The 24,415-nt window shown below is 31.1% G+C and overlaps 1 protein-coding gene across 1 annotated transcript in view; it reads right to left on the minus strand.

Annotated features, from left to right (window-relative positions):
• LOC139853657 (uncharacterized) overlaps positions 1-24,415 on the minus strand; it is a 62,874-nt gene that overhangs the window by 35,502 nt on the left and 2,957 nt on the right. The window contains exons 2-6 of the mRNA XM_071843034.1: positions 13,971-13,994; positions 13,764-13,888; positions 12,111-12,206; positions 12,065-12,072; positions 11,891-11,988 (exon numbers count right to left, since the gene is read on the minus strand). Coding sequence (XP_071699135.1) covers positions 11,891-11,988; positions 12,065-12,072; positions 12,111-12,206; positions 13,764-13,888; positions 13,971-13,994 — 351 coding nt within the window. The remainder of the gene's footprint in view (positions 1-11,890; positions 11,989-12,064; positions 12,073-12,110; positions 12,207-13,763; positions 13,889-13,970; positions 13,995-24,415) is intronic.

A 24,415-nucleotide genomic window follows, 5' to 3' on the forward strand; every position in this document is an offset into this window, starting at 1 on the left:
TGCACTATATTTCATGATTATATGTAATATAGCGAAGTTGTAAGTTTGAAGAATATTTGTATGTGATATATTATTATAATCAGTTTTTTATATGGAATTGTAGTAGTTGAATTGTATATTAGCTACTAAGTATGAGCTTAACGGGTAGGTAGTACCCGAATTTAAACTTATAAAACGCTAATATGAAGAAAAATCTTTTATAAATGAGTTCATATTATGCTACGAAATACTATTGACTACTCTTAATATTCTGTATGATTAACTCGATTCAGTTGGCTATTTTGAAGGAAATGGCACTGACTACTCGACACACCATGTATATGAGCGAAGAGGAATTTCGTACCTTTCTTGCTGCAAACATAGCCACAGTACAGGCTGCGCTACATACCAACAATAACTCTGAATCTAGCAATGCAGATAACGGCGTAAGAAATCGTGTAGGATGCTCCTACAAAGAATTCACTACCTGCAAACCTTTGGAATTTGATGGAACCGAAGGACCAATTGGATTGAAACGATGGACCAAGAAATTCGAATCGGTGTTTGCCATAAGTAAGTGTACTGAAGAGGACAAAGTTAAGTACACTACGCATACCTTCACAGGTACTACATTAATGTGGTGGAACACCTATCTTGAACAGGTAGGACAAAATGCTGCTTACGCACTACCGTGGTCGGCATTCAAGCAATTGATGAACGAGCAGTACCGTCCTAGAAACGAAGTCAATAAACTCAAGGCAGAACTTAGAGAGTTACGAACACAAGGGTTCGATGTTACCACATATGAACGACGATTCACAGAGTTGTGCCTATTGTGTCCGGGAGCATTCGAAGATGAAGAAGAGAAGATCGACGCGTTTGTAAATGGGTTACCAGTAAGGATTCAAGAAGATGTGAGTTCACACGAGCCCGCTTCTATACAGAAGGCAAGTTGAATGGCTCATAAACTCATAAATCAGATTGAGGGAAGAATTAAAGAGCAGGCGGCTGAAGAAGCCAACACGAAACAACTCAAGAGGAAATGGGTGGAAAACGGTGACAAGAGTCACCAGTACAACAACAACAACAATTACAACCACAATCGCAACAACTATCCCAACAACCGCAACAAAAATCGCAACAATAATCGCAATCCTAACAATAACTACAACAAACATCTCAATAACAACAACAACTAAAACAACCGTTTCAACAACAATAATAATCCCAACAACAACCTCAATAATAACAACGGCAACAAAAACCAAAAACAGCCATGTCATAGGTGTGAAGAAAATCATCAGGGGTTTTGCACGATATTTTGAAATAGGTGTAAAAGAAATGGTCATAGCGTGATAAAGTGTGAGGTCTATGGACCAAATTTTAACAGAACTAAAGGAACAAATAATGTCGGAACAAGTAATGCCGAAACGAATAGTGTCGGAGCAAGTAATACCAACGCTGTTTGTTATAAATGTGGAAAACCGGGCCACATTATTAGAAATTGCCCGAATCATGGGAATACTAATGGGCAGGGCCGTGGAAGAGTTTTCAATATTAATGCAGCAGAAGCACAGGAAGACCCGGAGCTTGTTACGGGTACGTTTCTTATTGACGATAATTCTGCTTATGTTTTATTTAATTCAGGTGCGGATAGAAGCTATATGAGTAGAGAATTTTGTGCTAAATTAAGTTGCCCATTGACACCTTTGGATAGTAAATTTTTACTTGAATTAGCAAACGGTAAATTAATTTCAGCAGATAATATATGTCGGGAGAGAGAAATTAAACTGGGGGATGAAACGTTTAAAATTGATTTAATACCAGTCAAGTTAGGGAGTTTTGATGTAATAATTGGCATGAACTGGTTGAAAAATGTGAGAGCAGAGGTCGTTTGTTACAAAAATGCGATTCGCATTATGCGTGAAAAAGGAAAACCTTTAATGGTGTACGGAGAAAAGAACAACGCGAAGTTAAATCTTATTAGTAGTTTGAAGGCGCAAAAACTAATAAGAAAAGGTTGTTACATCATTCTAGAACACATCGAGGAAGTTAAACCTGAAGAAAAGAACATCAGTGATGTTCCCGTCGCAAAAGAATTTTCCGATGTATTTTCGAAAGAATTACGGGGATTACCCCCACATCGATCCGTTGAATTTCAAATAGACCTTGTACCAGGAGCTGCACCAATAGCTCGTGCTCCATACAGACTCGCACCCAACGAAATGAAAGAATTACAAAGTCAGTTACAGGAACTTTTAGAGCGTGGTTTCATTCGACCAAGCACATCACCATGGGGAGCTCCTGTTTTGTTTGTCAAGAAGAAAGATGGTACATTCAGGTTGTGTATCGACTACCGAGAGTTGAACAAACTTACCATCAAGAACCGCTACCCACTACCGAGAATCGACGACTTATTTGATCAACTACAAGGCTCGTCGGTTTATTCGAAGATCGATTTACGTTCTGGGTATCATCAAATGCGGATGAAGGGGGATGACATTCCGAAGACTGCTTTTAGGACGTGTTACGGTCATTACGAGTTTATGGTTATGCCATTTGGGTTGACTAACACACCAGCTGTGTTCATGGACCTCATGAACCGAGTGTGTGGACCATACCTTGACAAGTTTGTCATTGTTTTCATCGATGACATACTTATTTACTCAAAGAATGACCAAGAGCACGAAGAACATTTGAGAAAACTGCTAGAGTTGTTAAGGAAAGAAAAACTGTACGCTAAGTTTTCAAAGTGTGCATTTTGGTTAGAAGAAGTTCAATTCCTCGGTCATATAGTGAACAAAGAAGGTGTTCAGGTGGATCCAGCAAAGATTGAAACCGATGAAAAATGGGAAACCCCGAAAACTCCAAAACACATACGCCAGTTTTTAGGACTAGCTGGTTACTACAGAAGGTTCATCCAAGACTTTTCCAGAATAGCAAAACCCTTGACTGCATTAACGCATAAAGGGAAGAAATTTGAATGGAAGGATGAACAAGAGAAAGCGTTTCAATTATTGAAGAAAAAGTTAACTACGGCACCTATATTGTCATTACCTGAAGGGAATGATGATTTTGTGATATATTGTGACGCCTCAAAGCAAGGTCTCGGTTGTGTATTAATGCAACAAATGAAGGTAATTGCTTATGCATCTAGACAATTGAAGATTCACGAGCAGAATTATACGACGCATGATTTGGAATTAGGCGCAGTTGTTTTTGCATTAAAGACTACTTATATGGGGTCAAAAGTATTATATATACCGACCACAAAAGTCTTCAACACATATTTAATCAGAAACAACTGAACATGAGGCAGTGCAGGTGGATTGAATTGTTGAATGATTATGACTTTGAGATTCGTTACCACCCAAGGAAGGCAAATGTGGTAGCCGACGCCTTGAGCAGAAAGGACAGAGAACCCATTCGAGTAAAAGCTATGAATATAATGATTCACACTAACCTTACTACTCAAATAAAGGAGGCACACCAAGGAGTTTTAAAAGAGGGAAATTTAAAGGATGAAATACCCGAAGGATCAGAGAAGCATCTTAATATTCGGGAAGACGAAACCCGGTATAGGACTGAAAGAACTTGGGTACCAAAATTTGGAGATATGAGAGAAATGGTACTTAGAGAAGCTCATAAAACCAGATACTCAATACATCCTGGAACGGGGAAGATGTACAAGGATCTCAAGAAACATTTTTGGTGGCCAGGTATGAAAGCCGATGTTGCTAAATACGTAGGGGAATGTTTGACGTGTTCTAAGGTCAAAGCGGAGCATCAGAAACCATCAGGTCTACTTCAACAACCCGAAATCCCGGAATGGAAATGGGAAAACATTACCATGGATTTTATCACTAAATTGCCAAGGACCGCAAATGGTTTTGATACTATTTGGGTAATAGTTGATCGTCTCACCAAATCAGCACACTTCCTACCAATAAGAGAAGATGACAAGATGGAGAAGTTAGCACGACTGTATTTGAAGGAAGTCATCTCCAGACATGGAATACCAATCTCTATTATCTCTGCTAGGGATGGCAGGTTTATTTCAAGATTCTGGAAGACATTACAGCAAGCATTAGGAACTCGTCTAGACATGAGTACTGCCTATCATCCACAAATTGATGGGCAGAGCGAAAGGATGATACAAATGCTTGAAGACATGCTACGAGCATGTGTTATTGATTTCGAAAACAGTTGGGATCGACACCTTCCGTTAGTAGAATTTTCCTACAACAACAGCTACCATTCAATCATTGAGATGTCGCCATTTGAAGCACTTTATGGTAGAAAGTGCAGGTCTCCAATTTGTTGGAGTGAAGTTGGGGATAGACAGATTACGGGTCCGGAGATAATACAAAACTACCAAGAAGATCATCCAAATTCAACAAAGGTTGAAAACCGCCCAAAGTCGACAAAAGAGCTACGCTGACATTAAAAGAAAAGATATAGAATTTGAAATTGGAGAGATGGTCATGCTTAAGGTTGCACCTTGGAAAGGCGTTGTTCGATTTGGTAAACGAGGGAAATTAAATCCAAGGTATATTGGACCATTCAAGATTATTGATCGTGTCGGACCAGTAGCTTACCGACTTAAGTTACCTCAACAACTTGCGGCTGTACATAACACTTTCCACGTATTTGAAGAAATGTTTTACTAAAGAAGATCTCACTATTCCGTTAGACAAAATCCAAATCAACGAAAAACTTCAATTCATCGAAGAACCCGTCGAAATAATGGATCGTGAGGTTAAAAGACTTAAACAAAATAAGATACCAATTGTTAAGGTTCGATGGAATGCTCATAGAGGACCCGAGTTCACCTGGGAACAAGAAGATCAGATGAAGAAGAAATACCCGCACTTATTTCCAGAAGATACGTCAACACCTCCAACTGCTTAAAATTTCGGGACGAAATTTATTTAACGGGTAGGTACTATAGTGACCCGAACTTTTTCATGTTTATATATATTAAATTAAATTGTTATTTACATGATTAAGTGTTTCCAACATGTTAAGCAATCAAACTTGTCAAGACTTGATTAATTGAAATAGGTTTCATATAGACAATTGACCACCCAAGTTGACCGGTGATTCACGAACGTTAAAACTTGTAAAAACTATATGATGACATATATATGATTATATATATAGTTAACATGATATTATGATAATTAAGTATCTCATTAGGTATTTTAACAATGAGTTATATACATAAAATTGTGTTTATTGAATTAAGAAACTCGAAACGATATATATAACGATTATCGTTATAACAACGTCTTACTAATTACATATGAATCATAATAAGATATTGTTACACTATGTTTAATCATGATAAATGATAAGTAAACATGTCATTATGTATATTAACAATGAACTACATATGTAAAACAAGACTACTAACTTAAGAATTTCGAAACGAGACATATATGTAACGATTATCGTTGTAACAACATTTAACTGTATATATATCATACTAAGATATATTAATATATCATAATATCATGATAATGTAATAATTTAACATCTCTTTAGATATAATAAGCAATAGGTTAACAACATTTAACAAGATCGTTAACCTAAAGGTTTCAAAACAACATTTACATGTAACGACTACGATGACTTAACGACTCAGTTAAAATGTATATACATGTAGTGTTTTAATATGTATTCATACACTTTTGAAAGACTTCAAGACACTTATCAAAATACTTCTACTTAACAAAAATCTTACAATTACATCCTCGTTCAGTTTCATCAACAATTCTACTCGTATGCACCCGTATTCGTACTCGTACAATACACAACTTTTAGATGTATGTACTATTGGTATATACATTCCAATGATCAGATCTTAGCAGCCCATATGAGTCACCTAATACATGTGGGAAAACCATCATTTGGCAACTAGCATGAAATATCTCGTAAAATTACAAAAATATTAGTAATCATTCATGACTTATTTACATGAAAACAAAATTACATATCCTTTATATCTAATCCATATACCAACGACCAAAAACACCTACAAACACTTTCATTCTTCAATTTTCTTCATCTAATTGATCTCTCTCAAGTTCTATCTTCAAGTTCTAAGTGTTCTTCATAAATTCTATAAGTTCTAGTTTCATAAAATAAAGAATACTTCCAAGTTTGCTAGCTTACTTCCAATCTTGTAGAGTGATCATCCAACCTCAAGAAATCTTTCTTATTTACAGTAATATATCTTTCTAATACAAGGTAATACTCATATTCAAACTTTGATTCAATTTCTATAACTATAACAATCTTATTTCGAGTGGAAATCTTACTTGAACTTGTTTTCATGTCATGATTCTGCTTCAAGAACTTTCAAGCCATCCAAGGATCCTTTGAAGCTAGATCTATTTTTCTCATTTCCAGTAGGTTTAACTACTAAAATTAAGGTAGTAATGATGCTCATAACATCATTCGATTCATACATATAAAACTATCTTATTCGAAGATTTGAACATGTAATCACTAGAACATAGTTTAGTTAATTCTAAACTTGTTCGCAAACAAAAGTTAATCCTTCTAACTTGACTTTTAAAATCAACTAAACACATGTTCTATATCTATATGATATTCTAACTTAATGATTTAAAACCGGAAAACACGAAAAACACCGTAAAACCGGATATACGCCGTCGTAGTAACACCGCGGGCTGTTTTGGGTTAGTTAATTAAAAACTATGATAAACTTTGATTTAAAAGTTGTTCTTATGGGAAAATGATTTTTCTTATGAACATGACACTGTATTTAAAAATCATGGTTAAACTCAAAGTGGAAGTATGTTTTCCAAAATAGTCATCTAGACGTCGTTCTTTCGACTGAAATGACTACCTTTACAAAAACAACTTGTAACTTATATTTCCGACCATAAACCTATACTTTTTATGTTTAGATTCATAAAATAGAGTTCAATATGAAACCATAGCAATTTGATTCACTCAAATCGGATTTAAAACGAAGAAGTTATGGGTAAAACAAGATTGGATATTTTTTGATTGTTTTAGCTACTGGAAATATTGTAACAATTCTATACAAATCATATCCTAGCTAACTTATATTGTATTATACATGTATTCTAATATATTATGTAATCTTGGGATACCATAGACACGTATGCAAATGTTTTGACATATCATATCGACCCATGTATATATATTATTTGGAACAACCATAGACACTCTATATGCAGTAATGTTGGAGTTAGCTATACAGGGTTGAGGTTGATTCCAAAAATATATATGCTTTGAGTTATGATCTACCCTGAGACGTGTATACACTGGGTCGTGGATTAATTCAAGATAATATATCGATTTATTTCTGTACATCTAATTGTGGACAACTAGTTGTAGGTTACTAACGAGGACAGCTGACTTAATAAACTTAAAACATTAAAACGTATTAAAAATGTTGTAAATATATTTTGAACATACTTTGATATATATGTACATATTTGTTATAGGTTCGTGAATCGAACAGTGGCCAAGTCTTACTTCCCGACGAAGTAAAAATCTGTGAAAGTGAGTTATAGTCCCACTTTTAAAATATAATATTTTGGTATGAGAATACATGCAGTTTTATAAATGTTTTATGAAATAGACATAAGTAAATGAAACTACATTATATGGGTGAATGATCGAAGCCGAATATGCCCCTTTTGCTTGGTAGCCTAAGAATTAGTAAACCGATCTACTAATTGACGCGAATCCTAAAGATAGATCTATTGGGCTTAACGAACCCCATCCAAAGTACCGGATGCTTTAGTACTTCGAATTCGTTTATATCATGTCCGAAGGATTTTCCGGAATGATAGAGGATATTCTTATATGCATCTTGTTAATGTCGGTTACCAGGTGTTCACCATATGAATGAATTTTATCTCTATGTATGGGATGTATATTGAAATATAAAATCTTTTGGTCTATTATTATGATTTGATAATATATAGGTTAAACCTATAACTCACCAACATTTTTTTTAACGTTTTAAGCATGTCTATTCTCAGGTGATTATTAAGAGCTTCCGCTGTTGCATAATAAAATAAGGACAAGATTTGGAGTCCATGCTTGAATGATATTATGTAAAAACTGCATTCAAGAAACTTATTTTTGATGTAATATATTCTTATTGTAAACCATTATGTAATGGTCTTGTGTAAACGGTATATTTTAGATTATCATTACTTGATAATCTACGTAATGTTTTTTAAACCTTTATCGATAAAATAAAGGTTATGGTTGTTTTAAAAATGAATGCAGTCTTTGAAAAACGTCTCATATAGAGGTCAAAACCTCGCGACGAAATCAATTAATATGGAACGTTTATAATCAATATGAACGGGACATTTCAGTTACCATTAAAAATACTAGTAATGCAGTAGTTGTATTAGAATCTAGTGCTCTCTGATAATAAAGAACAGCCCTAGTCTTATATATTGACTACCCAATTCTAGTAAAAATTTTCAAAATTTTCAAATAAATGAATTCAAAATCATGTTTATACATATTTATGAACGATAAAACTAGGTGTTAAACACCGAAATTATTGTTACCTCGGAAAGGACATAAATTGAGAAACAACCTAAAATGTTAGAATTCATTTAAAATGGAATAGAGGACAATAAAAAGGCAAAGAAAGGAAAATAAAAGCCAAGTGTAAGAAAAATTTACCAAGTTATTTAGAACATATATCACATATTTTTGTACAAATAATTGAAGATACTTTTGTTTTGGACAATTTTAATAAGTTTTACCCAGTTTATTGTAATATAAATGAAATTTAAAAGGAAGTAAAGTCTTCTGAAAGAAAAAGAAACGCGCTTCTTGATTTAGGTCAGGAAGTTGTCGTCCAGACCAGTTGTAGAGTCTACGAAAAACCTTGAAAAGTTTTCTCGAAAATCAGCTGAAAATCCACGGACCTCAGCATCAAACAGGGTCGCCAAGTGGTCAGACTTATCCTAACTATGGGAGGATCTGTCTCGTACAATGGGGGCACCGTGCAAATTAGCTTATAAGACTAATGAATCAGATCCCCAGAAAGGATAATCTCCTTAAAGATCAAAAATCAGCTTTTAAGATTGATATTACTCAATCCTTGAGATTGACTTTTAAAGATTGAGAATTACAAACTCATGGAATTTGATGATATCTAAACTCGAGCTTGAACGAGAAAATATTTTGATCAAAATTACAAACCGATTTGTTTTCTGAAAAACCCATTTTTAATGCGTTCATTACCATTAAACATAAAATCCTAGGAATTCACCTGGAATTCAATATGTCACCTGAACTAAATCGGGTGTCAACCGTAAGAACGGTGGTTGCATAGCATGGTCAAAGACAGGACCTTGTGCCAGACCAAAAAACTATAGGGTGATCTTTACTATTGTTCCTACAAAGGATAGTAATTGCATCCGACACGTTATAGACAATAATCAAAATCATGTCACGGGACATTACCTTAACAGTTGCTTGTTCAACGCTTTCCTTTACAACCGGACGGTAGTTTACCGAAAGGTAATATACGGAACAAGTATACTGGACGTGTTGCTTTCCTAATACAAGGTTAGCAAGTGGGTGACACAAAACCACAAGTTTTAAGCTAAAATTTTCAAATCTGAAACCCACCAAACCCACAAAAACAATTTGCAAACACCGGTGAAGGGTTATTTCGGAAAACTTATCTAGGGTAAAAGCTAGATTTTATTTTTGAAAGATCAAATGTTTTCATAAAGATCCAATTTCCTTAAAGGATCTAAATTTTCATAGTCATGTGGGACTGTAAACCACATCGTTACTATCATTGTTTATACCGCCAAATCAAAATCACTGATGTACAAAGTGTGAAGAATAAAGAAGTGATTCTTGTATTTTTATTTCAAGACCATATTGCTTGAGGACAAGCAACGCTTAAGTGTGGAAATATTTGATAATGCTAAAAACGAACATATATTTCATAGCATTATCCCTCAAGAAAGACAAGCTTTTAGTTGCAATTATTCTATTTACAAGTGATATTCGTTTAAATAATAAAAGGTGAAGACAAAAGACAGATTCGACGAATTGAAGACGCAAACGACCAAAAAGCTCAAAAGTACAAAGTACAATCAAAGTGGTTCAAATTATTGATGAGAAACGTCTAAAAGTTACAAGAGTACGAGCCGCAAAACGCAAAGTATAAGATATTAAATAGTACGAAAGTACGTTCGAAAATCCGGAACCGGGACCAAAGTCAACTCTCAACGCTTGACGCAACAGACTAAAAATTACAAGTCAACTATGCACATGAATATAATATAATATATAATTAATTCTTAAAATTATATATATTATATTATATATTAAAAACGTCGGCAAACTAGAAAACAAGAACATGTGAGCTGATCCAGCTGGCTATGCGATCGCATGGCCAGGATGCCCATATTTCATGCGATCGCATGAGCCTAAAAGGCTGGCCACAACTATAAATTTCGCAGTTTTTGGTCGAATGTTTTACATCTTTTTCTATCCTCTCTATCTCTCACGTAATATATATATATATATATATATATATATATATATATATATATATATATATATATATATATATATATATATATATATATATATATATATTATAATTTTAATTTTAATTTAATAATAATAAGGGTATGTTAGCGAATGTTGTAAGTGTGTAAGTCGAAATTCTGTCCGTGTAACGCTACGCTATTATTAATCATTGTAAGTTATGTTCAACCTTTCTAAATTAATGTCTCGTAGCTAAGTTATTATTATGCTTATTTAAATTGAAGTAATGGTGATATTGGACTAAAATATTAAAGACGGGTTAATTGGGCTTTGGACCATAATTGGGGTTTGGACAAAAGAACGACACTTGTGGAAATTAGACTATGGGCTATTAATGATCTTTATATTTGTTTAATTGAATGATAGTTCGTTAATTTAATATAAAAATTACAATTAGACGTACCTATAAATAACCACATACACTCGATCGGACACGATTGTCGGGATATTTATAAGTACTAATAATCGTTCATTTAACCGGACACGGGAATGGATTAATAGTCAATGGACTTATTAAAACAGGGGTGAATTACATACAAGGAAAATTGGTGTAATTATAGTTTAAGTCCCCAATTAGTTGGAATATTTGACTTCGGGTATAAGGATAATTTGACGAGGACACTCGCACTTTATATTTATGACTGATGGACTGTTATGGACAAAAACCAGATGGACATATCGAATAATCCAGGACAAAGGACAATTAACCCATGGTAATAAACTAAAATTAACACGTCAAACATCATGATTATGGAAGTTTAAATAAGCATAATTCCTTTATTTCATATTTCACCGCACTTTTATTTACTGTCATTTTATTTATCGTACTTTTAATTATCGCAATTTTATTTATCGTCAATTTATTTATCGCACTTTTAATTATCGCACTTTAATTATCGTTATTTACTTTACGCTTTAAATTAAGTTATATTTATTTTTAATATTTTACATTAGGTTTTAACTGCGACTTAAGATATAAAATCGACAAACCGGTCATTAAACGGTAAAAACCCCCTTTTATATATATATATATATATATACAAATTTAGTTTTAAAAATATAGCGTTAAACTTGGCTAGTTCCCTGTGGACGAACCAGACTTACTAAAAACTACACTACTGTACGATTAGGTACACTGTCTATAAGTGTTCTAGCAAGGTTTAGGTATATCCACTCTATAAATAAATAAATAACTTGTGTAAAATTGTATCGTATATAATAGTGTTTCGCAATAAATATATAACTATTTTGTATACACCTCTACGCACATCAGTACCTTTATTGGTTATAAAATATGAACTCATCTCCCTTTGTTGTTCAAAAATGAATTGTCCAGTCAAGTCCCGTAAGACATCTAACAAATCAGAAAAAGCAACCTTGCCATTTCCATCGAATCGGAAACTTTATATATAGCAAAAAAATAAAATCATTTTATGATTTTAATAACAAGTAAAAAGACAATGAATATAGTGTGCACACCTTAAACTTTCACATAAAACAAAAAGATATGGAGTAGTAATTACATTAACTTTGTGTTGTAAGGTATCTTGAGAACTAAATGCAGACAAAAATGCCAGAAACTCCTTAAAATTCAACCCATCAATCATCCTGAATAATCTCTGAACAGAAGAAATGCGTGAATCCAATAGTCCATGATGAATTAATACCATTTTAACCACAGTTACAACCCAAATTGAAAATAAGCTAAGTTTTTACTTGACAACATAAGAAACAACGATTTGGAACAGGTTTACATTCAAACAGCTTCTGCTTATACCCAAACGCAAATAATCATCAGCTTGAAATAATTTATCTTATGCTAAACAAAGAAGATGGAGTGTTTAATAGTACCTTTATCTGATGTATAAAAAAACCCAAATTGGGTGTTTTCCCTGGCTTATGTTGTGGGTTCGACGCACTGGAATATAAAAAGTCCTATAAAGTAATTTTTTATACACTTTATTTGGAAGTTAACTTATAAGCTTCAATTAGAATTGAAATCCCATAAATGATGCTAAACCAAACACCCCAAATTTAGATCAACTACAAGCCGTTTTGTAGGTAATCGAGCATACAATACAACTAACTACTTACTAACAATAGTTCATGGCATTCAATGCATCAAATATTCATTTCAAGCTTATCAAACCCTAACCCGAATTCACCAAAATCACTAATCAAGTTTATGGAGTTTTCTCAAGCAACCTACATATGAAATTGAAGCTAGTGATATATATATATATATATATATATATATATATATATATATATATATATATATATATATATATATATATATATATATATACTTCAATTTCAGACTGGAGGAACGGACTATGGAAGATATCAGAATCGTAAAGGAATACCCTATCCACATCTTTGGTGACTTCTCAACACCTCCAAAAGATATCCCACTGCAGATACTATGAGTGACTGCGTTGTGTGTTGGCGTTGAACGTCTCCGAGGTAGTTACGTTAAATAAAATTTTCTTTTATAATGAATAGATTACAAATGTTAGAAAGTAGGAGTTACTTGGCATAATTATAATTTTGAATTGTTATCAATCAATATAAAACCCAATAAACTCCCATTTTATAACATCTGTAATCTATCAATTATAAATGAAAAATATATCTAACGTAACTACCTCGGAGACGTTCGGCGCCAACACAGCGTAGCCATTCGTAATGTGTGGGATATCCCTTAGAGGTGTTGAGAAATCACCAAATATGTGGACAAGGTGTTCCTTTACGGTTGTGATACCTTCCCAGTACGTTCCTCCATTCTGAAATTAAAGTCTGGTCTTCTCTTTCTATATTCAATTGTAAGGTCGGATAATTTTCCCCATTTTTGAATTACACAACTCACCCAGCCAATAGCAAACCTAGATGGGCATTTGCTTAAAAATATTACCCTAATCTCACCATGAATCCATGATGAGCGAATCGTTTCAGAGATAACTCAGGTTGGTAAGTTCATAATCTATTAGCTGATAGTTGAAATTTAGATTAACCGTAACCCCATAGATAATGCTAACCCAAACACCCCCAAATAAATAATCCCAAACACAGTAAACTCACATGCTTATAACAAGTTTAAAAAAAAGATTACAATCTCTAACATAAAACCCAGCAATCAAATAGTACAATGTTAACAAATATCAACTTCAATAAACCTGAGAAAACGAATTAACAGCAAATTCCGGAACAGAAAGGAATTCATCAGCAGATATGAATCCGCCACTATTACGATCCAATTGACAAAACCTTTGGTACAATGACACTATCTCTTGTTGTGTAACTACACCCAAATCAAACTAAACACATAAATTAATCAAATTTACAATACCAGTTAGTTAAAAATCAAAATTTTAATGACTTACAGGTGTAATTGCAATGTTCGTATTAAGTAAGCATTGATGATGCGTTCTCATGATTTCAGAGAGAGTTTGTTAATTTGCTAAATTGGGGTAATAGAAGAAACCCTAGTTTAGTGCTATAGATGTTGAATTGTGTGAGATTTGGGGGAAGAAATAGGATATGAGTGTGATTTGGTGACCAGCAAAACAAAGACAACTTTTTTTCGGCGAAAATAATGAATACTCATATAGAATCGAGGTCGTTTTCCAAAAGAAAACGTCCTCAACAGAGAATACAAAAGGACAAGGGAAACAGAGAAGCTCGCGCCTAGAAAATAACATCAAAACTAAAGCTATCTATAAACGAATACAGCAACGAAAACTATACATACGAATTGTACATACAATTAAGAAAGAAAAGGTTGGGTTTGTTGCTTGTGATCATGAAAGTGGATCGGGTAAGTCTTACTTTTGACTGATTGTTGGGGTGAGTTAAGAGTTTAGGGGGGAAAAAAAGCTATGTAAAAGTAAACTATTTTTTGATTAGTTTATGAAAATTGTGATGACCCGGGAATTTCCGACCAAATTTAAGCTTAATCTTATATGATTTCGACACGATAAGCAAAGTCTATTAAACTGAGTCTCATAATGTTTGAACTATTTCCATGAATGCATTTGACTTTGACCATCTCCGACGATTCACGAACCATAGTTTGCAAATAAATATGTATATATATATATATATATATATATATATATATATATATATATATATATATATATATATATATATGTATATATATATAATAATTTGAAATTATAAAATAGAATTTAAACATTTGAATTAAACATATAAAATAAGATACAAAATAACTAAGTGTAATTTAAAATGAGTTTATATATACATATATATATGATTTCTATACATAACTATCATTATATATATAATGTAATATACATATATATATAAGATATATAAATATTATGTGTTGAAACTTTTAATATATATTTCTATTACGAAATAATATAATATAGTAAATGGATATATAATGGTTATGTATATAAAATATTATTAATGTATTCATATTTACATGTAACTAATATGCAAACAAAATTACATACTATTATAGGATTATGTAAATATTAAATATTCAGTATACGTTATCATGAAACAAAATATGATTTCTATTAAATACATATATAGAATATATAAATTTTAACTGTTCAGTAAATGTCATAATATAACATAATCTTACATAAATAATAAATGGTATTATATTAGATTACAAGTTTGAATATAATTAATATATTAAATTTATTAATACTTTCATTATTATTATTAATAACAGATTTGATACATATAATATGCTATATTATTATTATTAGTATTATCATTTTTATCATTATTGTTATTGATAAAATTATCATATTACCAAATTATCATTTTTATTATTATCAATATTATTATTATTATTATTTATTAGTACTTTTATAATTAATAACAAGTTATGTCATATTATTAATAATTAAATTATATTTATATTTCAGCATTTTTTTAAATCAGATAAAAAGTCAGTTTTATTAATTATTATTATTATTATTATTATTAATTGTATTATTGTTATTAATATATTAATTATTAATATATTTATTAAATATTAAGATTTAATATATAAAAGACAGCTATTTAAAATTTGGATATATAGATTGCAGATACAGATAATCACGCGCAGTGTATGTCTTTATCAGTTAATAAAAAAAAAGATTAGTACGCGTAATGAAATCAATCAGATTCTTTAATTTTTTGTTTGTTTTCTTTTTTTTTTTCTCCTGTCCTTCTTCTATCCGTGAACTATGTCGACCCTACAACCAATCTTGATCAAATTAATATGGCTGTAAGCACTCAAGAATTTGCAATACATAAATCGTTGCTGTTAATTGAAAGCAAACAGAAATTGTTAACAACAGACTTCGTTTTTCTTTTTCTTATATGTTTATTATTTTTTTCTCTTAAACCCATTTAACCTTCAAATTTGATTCGAAACAAATTGAAGAAAAGTGAAAATGCAGAAACATTTTAATTCATTGCTTGAAACTTTCTTCAAATTTACAAAAGCTAATTCGAAGAAACGATCGAGAATTTGCGAGTCAAAGTTTCAAAACAAAAAGTCAAACGTTTTGTTTTTCATGAAATTCGAATTTGTTTTAGAGTTATTGGATCGATTGATGATTGAAATAGATTCTAGGAATGATTTTAAACTTATTTCGTGTTGTAACAATTATCCCAAAATTTCTCTAAATCAAAATCAAATTTTTTATTTTTTTTTGTTATATTAGCCGCGAACTGTAGGTACCTTCTTTTTTTTTTTCTTGTTCTTTACAAACACAGAGGTATTATTTATGAATCTATGGAAGAATATAAGTTTTTGCTGGTTATAATTAAACTAGTTTTGAAATTTGGCCGATTGGTTTTCAAGTGAAGGAGATGAAGTTGGAGACAAAATAATTTCGGGTTATATATATCTCTCTGACTATAAAAACAGAAAAACAATAGATAGAGCCATGGTTTGAGGGTGTTATGAGGAAATGAGAGGTCTCGGGTTCGAGCCCGGTCTAGAACAATTCTTTTTAATCAAAGCTTTAAAGGGTATACACAATTCTTCCTATTTTTATTTTTATTATTATCATTATTATTATTATTTATTGTTACTATTATTGTTATTTTAAATGTTATTAATATTATGTTAGTTATTATTAAACCATGTGATATGATTTGTAATATTAGCTTCATTAATACAAATTACGATATTATCATTGTTGTTATTAGCATTATCATTTAGAAAATTAGTAGTATTATAATTACCAATATTATTATTAGTAGTATTGTTATTATCGAACTATTGCTAGTGATACTATTATGATTACAAATTTAATGTTAAAAGAAACTAACGTCATTAGCTTTTAAATTAAACGCGATGGTTATAATTATTATAATTATGAATATCCTGGTGGTAATAATATTGATAAGATATTAAATATAGCGATTTTGGATATAAATATTATCATGGAAATGATTAAAATTTTAATTAATGTATGTTTTAAAAAGAATTATTAAAAGTTTTATAATTATTGTTATATAACATAATATCATTATCATTATTATCATTCTTACTAAAATTATCATTTTGTTAGGGCTAAAACTATCAATATTACTATAAATAAATATTTCTATATAAAAATACAATACACTATATTCTTATTATAAAAAAAAAATTAATAATAATTAAGCTATATATCAAAGATATCAATTAATATATTAATATATTTTTATCATATATAAATCTTAATATACAAGTTTTATTGCTAACGATGAATCATAATTAGGTAAAAACATATAAATTAAATATACTAAATTTACCTAAATAAACAAGTATATTATTAATAACAATATATATATATATATATATATATATATATATATATATATATATATATATATATATATATATATATATATAATTGCTCAATTACGACTATATGTTTTAATATATATAAATTGATATAGGTTCGTGAATCCGAGGCCAACCCTGCATTGTTCAGTTCCGTCGTATGAATATTTTTACTACAAAATATTGTGCTGTGAGTTTCATTTGCCCTTTTTACTCTTTATGTTTTTGGGCTGAGAATACATGCAAATGCTTTATTAACTGTTTTAAAACATTTATATGCGTGAGTTTTATTTGCTCCCTTTTTAAATGCTTTTGCAATATATATTTTGGGACTGAGAATACATGCGCTGTTTTATAAATGTTTTACGAAATAGACACAAGTAATCGAAACTACATTATATGGTTGAATTATCGAAATCGAATATGCCCCTTTTTATTAAGTCTGGTAATCTAAGAATTAGGGAACAGACACCCTAATTGACGCGAACCCTAAAGATAGATCTATCGGGCCCAACAAGCCCCATCCAAAGTACCGGATGCTTTAGTACTTCGAAATTTATATCATGTCCGAAGGAGGATCCCGGAATGATGGGGATATTCTTATATACAAATTGTGAATGTCGGTTACCAGGTGTTCAATCCATATGAATGATATTTTTGTCTCTATGCATGGGACGTATGTTTATGAGAAATGGAAATATGAAATCTTGTGGTCTATTAAAATTATGAAATGATTATTTATGTTAAACTAATGAACTCACCAACCTTTTGGTTGACACTTTTAAGCATGTTTGTTCTCAGGTGTGAAAGAAACCTTCCGCTGTGCATTTTGCTCATATTAAGGACAATATTTGGAGTCGGTCATCGCTCTGGAATCAAAGGTTGATGACTTCGTTCGGATGGATTAGGACGGGTCATCACAGTTGGTATCAGAGCGGTGGTCGTAGCGAACCAGGTCTTGCGTTAGTGTGTCTAACTAGTAGTCGTTAGGATGAATTAGTGAGTCTGGACTTCGACCTGGTCTGCATGTCAAAAAGTTTTGCTTATCATTTTGTGTCGAAAATTATCTGCTTGTCAAAAAGTTTTGCTTATCATTTTGTGTCAAAAATTATCTGCTTATCATTCTTAGTCTAGACACGTCTTGCTGCATTGATTGCATGAATAGTGTATAAACAAGATTCGTATCTTAGCGTATCTGTTACTGTAAAACCTTACCTGGCGTATCCCGTAAATTCCTCCGTAATCTACGAAACCTTTTGTTCTATATATAGGATATTCTATGTAATTAAGAATACCATCCGTTAGTCAGAAAATCAATTCATATCTAAAAAAATTCTTTATTCAATCATACGAAATGGAATTCGTCATTAGTTCAAGTCACTCGGATTCCGAAATGGAATCCCACTCAAGCTCCGAAAGCAGTGTGACCGGAATGGATCAACCAATTAGTCATCATCTATTCTGGATGAATTGGGGATGGGTTCGTAGCCTCCTCAATCATTGGAGACAAGAAGAAGGTAATCCTTTCCATCCGCCACATTGCTCTCTTGGCGAAGAACTTGAAGCACTTACCGGCGAACCTATCGGAAACACCATTTTCTCTCTCATTTCCAGGGTGTCTCGTCACGACTACATACTACATCAAATTCTAGATTTCATTTATCTGCTTGTCCGAACCGACAATCACCCCGGTGTGATAGAAGAAGTCAATGAGCTTCGCGCTCAGGTAGTGGCTTTAGAGAATATGGTGCGAAGGTTACAAACACCAGCAGCAGCACCAGCAGCATAACCAGTACCACCACCAATGTCAACAGTACCATCACCACCACCAACATCAACATCCGCATCCCACACCTCAACATCTTAATCTATACCTTGAACATCAACGTCATACACACCATGGATACCAAGGAGTACCAACAACAGCAACATCATCACACGTCTCAACCTCGCAATCTATACTTCAAGCATAATCATCGTTCTACGAATCGTTTTACAAATCGTTCTACATAAACTATCTTTGTCCTTCATGGTGATTATGTAATCTCTAATATTTTAGAGATTATGTACTCTAGTTCTAGCCGTAAATCTGATAAGTTTAATATCACATTGACTCAATAAATCCATAATTACGCCTGAAGAAAATATATATGTATATATGTTTTCATAAAGATTGTAATTAAAATTTTTATTGTACAAACTGTTAATGGTGAAAATATTTTAATGGGTAGGTAATACCCGAGGAATATTTAGATTTCGCATTAATAAGTTACACTGTACATTCTTCGAATCTGATTCAACAGTCATTTACTATCCTACTTGCAACCACAGCTATACGAATTCGTTCATCACAGAATAACCATTTTCATTCAATTTCATATTTGGATTTTGACCTATCAGAATCCGACAAGTGGCATAATGAAGAAAACATTGGACAAAATAAAATTTGTTAGAAACAAACAAATTAACTATGAGAAATTTTGTTAAGAATCCACGCTAACAAAATCCTAGCTAACTGTTCCTAGCTAACTGATTACATTTTATTTATCGCAATTTACATTATCGCAATTTTATTTATCGTCATTAAATTTCTGTTATTTACTTTATGCACTTTATTTATCGTTATTTAATTTTCTGTTATTTATTTTACGCACTTTAAATATCGGGACACGTATACAAGGTTTTGACATATCATATCGACGCATCTATATATATTATTTGGAATCACCATAGACACTCTATATGCAGTAATGATCGAGTTCTCTATACAGGGTTGAGGTTGATTCTACAAAAATATATATAGTTTGAGTTGTGATCGAGTCTGAGATGTATACGGGTCACGACACGTATTAATTAATTCGAATATTATATATTAAACTATATATGAATTATTGGACTGTCAACTGTGGACTATCGAATGTGGACTAATAACATTGGACAATTAAAATGAATTAAAATATTGATTATAACATATGAAACTAAACAATTCTTCAAGTTGCCACTTGATTTCGTCTTAAACATCATTTGTATCTTCACAATTACATTCTGCATTCAAACCTTTCATGATTCTTGAAAACACCTCAATCGAGAGGATGAACCAACCGCACTTCATTTACGGGAGAAAAGATTGATGTATATAGTTATGCACCTGAAAACACTCGGAACCTGAGTAAACGTATAACACGTAGCTGTGCTAATTTCTTTAGCGTTATTATTACCGAAAATAACTTTGCATCTGCTGTTCGAGATAGCCAGTTTTGTCACAGCTCCAGCAAGACAACTTCGACTTTTCGTACAAAACAACCTTATTATAACGTTGATATATACTCATGCTCTTTTATTGTTACCAGGGAACCTTTCATATTCCACCATATTACCATCATGCGTTTAATCATCTAAAAACACAATTCTCCTGAAACCACCTCGGATTAATAACCGATGATTTAGATATCATAGCATTAAATGCAGAGGAAACATAAAAATGGTAGATGGTCTAAATGGCCAAAAGTTTAATGATAAAGAAAGGAGTGTTAGGGACGCTCGATAGAAAATTGGGTATTGAAAAACAGATTGAGCTACCCATGAAGGAGACCAAGGACAAATACAAGGACCAAACCCTATATTCAAAGGATTCAGGTAATTCTGGATCCGTTGAAATCTTTAGAGAATATCTTGCTCTGAAGTCATGTTAAAATCTTGCGGAAAATCTTTCTCCATCAACCATCGAAATTAGAAATTCCAAAATATCATCATCAATATCTTCGATATTTCTGAGGATATTTTCATAAATATTCTCGTCCGAAATTATATACCTCTTTGTGCTTCATGTGTATCATTATATTGGAAACATTCAATAGAAAATTTAGTACCGAAAAGCAGATTATGCTAAACTATGAAGGAAGCCGGGGACAAATCACAAAGAATAAGTTTGACTTCAAAGAATTCAAATGATTCAATGCCTGCGGAAGTCTTTAGCGAATATCTTGCTCCTTACTCTAAACCCTTACGGACAATAGTTTCCATTACCCTCTGATCTTAAATATTCAAAGATATTATCGTATCTTTCATTACAAATATCCTTCATATTTCTAAAGATATTTTCATAACTATTCTTATTTGAAATCAATAATCTCTTCGTGCTATCAGTGTTACATCATATAAAAACTATTAGTTTCTATATTCTGTAAACTTTCGAGCTTAAAAATATGAATGTTATTGAAGTAATGTTGGGAACTGATGCATGAGTTAGTATAATATAATGACATTTGATCAACGTGATTATATTACAGTAAGACATGCTGAGTTTCTAAATGGAACATGATGATTCACAGATTATAACATCATCATGTGTCATGTTACATAACTCTTTCATTCTGATTAACTTCTGAACATATCAAGAAAATATATTCTTGATAGTTCTATTCTCAGCGATTCTGGTAATTTGACAAGTCAACTTGTGCTATTACCGTTTCTTTCTCAGGACATTGACAATGTTCATTCTGAAACTTATATCTGCAAATTCTGGACCATTACAAGAGATGACCAATCGCAAGAAGAAGAAGAAACGAAGGGACAAAGCTCCGAAGTAGAAATTGGAGTATAAATCGCAGCAAATAGGGGGGAAGTATTAACTGGGGATGACAATGATTATAGAAGATAGAAGCAGGGACTTCGAAAAATCAGGGAAGATATAAAGCCCAATAACAACACATAAATTACAAACCGTGAATATCAGTGCGTATAGCAATATAAAGACACGGGAGGATTATAAATACAATAATCACTAGAGCATAGTAGAAATAAACAGATTCTTCTGGTGGAAATTAGAAAAGAAGAACGAACATTACGATAGTCAGAATGAGAACAAGGATTAGAACGGGATTAAGCATTTTCACAATCTTTTGGATGTATGAACTAAGAAAGAAAGTACAGGAATGGTGAGAATAATGGAACGGAGAAGTTTAATTTATAATGGAAATATCAGATAGAGTAATTGAGGCAGATCACCGTATTTAATTATAGAGATCTTAATCTCCTTATTCGTCGAAGAACCAAATCTTTTAGATTTTGAAGATCTTCTTTAAATCCCTTGAATTCCGGAATTCAACCCTCTACGTCAAAAGCTATGATACACCATATCTTCTAAATTCAACCAAAACAACGTCAAAAGTCAAGACGAATCTTTACTTTTCCTATTTCAATCTTTTACGATAGCTTCACTCATACGCTTCAAGTAATTGAATCGTTTAATCTATATTACTCGGAAATGATGAAACTCTATTTATCAGCTCAAATTCATCATGAAAACATTTTTATTGTTAGCCATGACCACCTCACTCAAATTTCGGGACAAAATTTCTTTAACAGGTAGGTACTGTGATGACCCGGGAATTTCCGACCAAATTTAAACTTAATCTTATATGATTTCGACACGATAAGCAAAGTCTATTAAACTGAGTCTCATAATGTTTGAACTATTTCCATGAATGCATTTGACTTTGACCATCTCCGACGATTCACGAACCATAGTTTGCAAATAAATATGTATATATATATATATATATATATATATATATATATATATATATATATATATATATATGTATATATATATAATAATTTGAAATTATAAAATAGAATTTAAACATTTGAATTAAACATATAAAATAAGATACAAAATAACTAAGTGTAATTTAAAATGAGTTTATATATACATATATATATGATTTCTATACATAACTATCATTATATATATATTGTAATATACATATATATAAGAGATATAAATATTATGTGTTGAAACTTTTAATATATATTTCTATTACGAAATAATATAATATAGTAAATGGATATATAATGGTTATGTATATAAAACATTATTAATGTATTCATATTTACATGTAACTAATATGCAAACAAAATTACATACTATTATAGGATTATGTAAATATTAAATATTCAGTATACGTTATCATGAAACTAAATATGATTTCTATTAAATACATATATAGAATATATAAATTTTAACTGTTCAGTAAATGTCATAATATAACATAATCTTACATAAATAATAAATGGTATTATATTAGATTACAAGTTTGAATATAATTAATATATTAAATTTATTAATACTTTCATTATTATTATTAATAACAGATTTGATACATATAATATGCTATATTATTATTATTAGTATTATCATTTTTATCATTATTGTTATTGATAAAATTATCATATTACCAAATTATCATTTTTATTATTATCAATATTATTATTATTATTATTATTTATTAGTACTTTTATAATTAATAACAAGTTATGTCATATTATTAATAATTAAATTATATTTATATTTCAGCATTTTTTTAAATCAGATAAAAAGTTAGTTTTATTAATTATTATTATTATTATTAATTGTATTATTGTTATTAATATATTAATTATTAATATATTTATTAAATATTAAGATTTAATATATAAAAGACAGCTATTTAAAATTTGGATATATAGATTGCAGATACAGATAATCACGCGCAGTGTATGTCTTTATCAGTTAATAAAAAAAAAAAGATTAGTACGCGTAATGAAATCAATCAGATTCTTTAATTTTTTGTTTGTTTTCTTTTTTTTTCTCCTGTCCTTCTTCTATCCGTGAACTATGTCGACCCTACAACCAATCTTGATCAAATTAATATGGCTGTAAGCACTCAAGAATTTGCAATACATAAATCGTTGCTGTTAATTGAAAGCAAACAGAAATTGTTAACAACAGACTTCGTTTTTCTTTTTCTTATATGTTTATTATTTTTTTTCTCTTAAACCCATTTACCCTTCAAATTTGATTCGAAACAAATTGAAGAAAAGTGAAAATGCAGAAACATTTTAATTCATTGCTTGAAACTTTCTTCAAATTTACAAAAGCTAATTCGAAGAAACGATCGAGAATTTGCGAGTCAACGTTTCAAAACAAAAAGTCAAACGTTTTGTTTTTCATGAAATTCAAATTTGTTTTAGAGTTGT

Source organism: Rutidosis leptorrhynchoides, chromosome 6 (assembly GCF_046630445.1).
Source record: "Rutidosis leptorrhynchoides isolate AG116_Rl617_1_P2 chromosome 6, CSIRO_AGI_Rlap_v1, whole genome shotgun sequence".
Classification (NCBI taxonomy): Eukaryota; Viridiplantae; Streptophyta; class Magnoliopsida; order Asterales; family Asteraceae; genus Rutidosis; species Rutidosis leptorrhynchoides.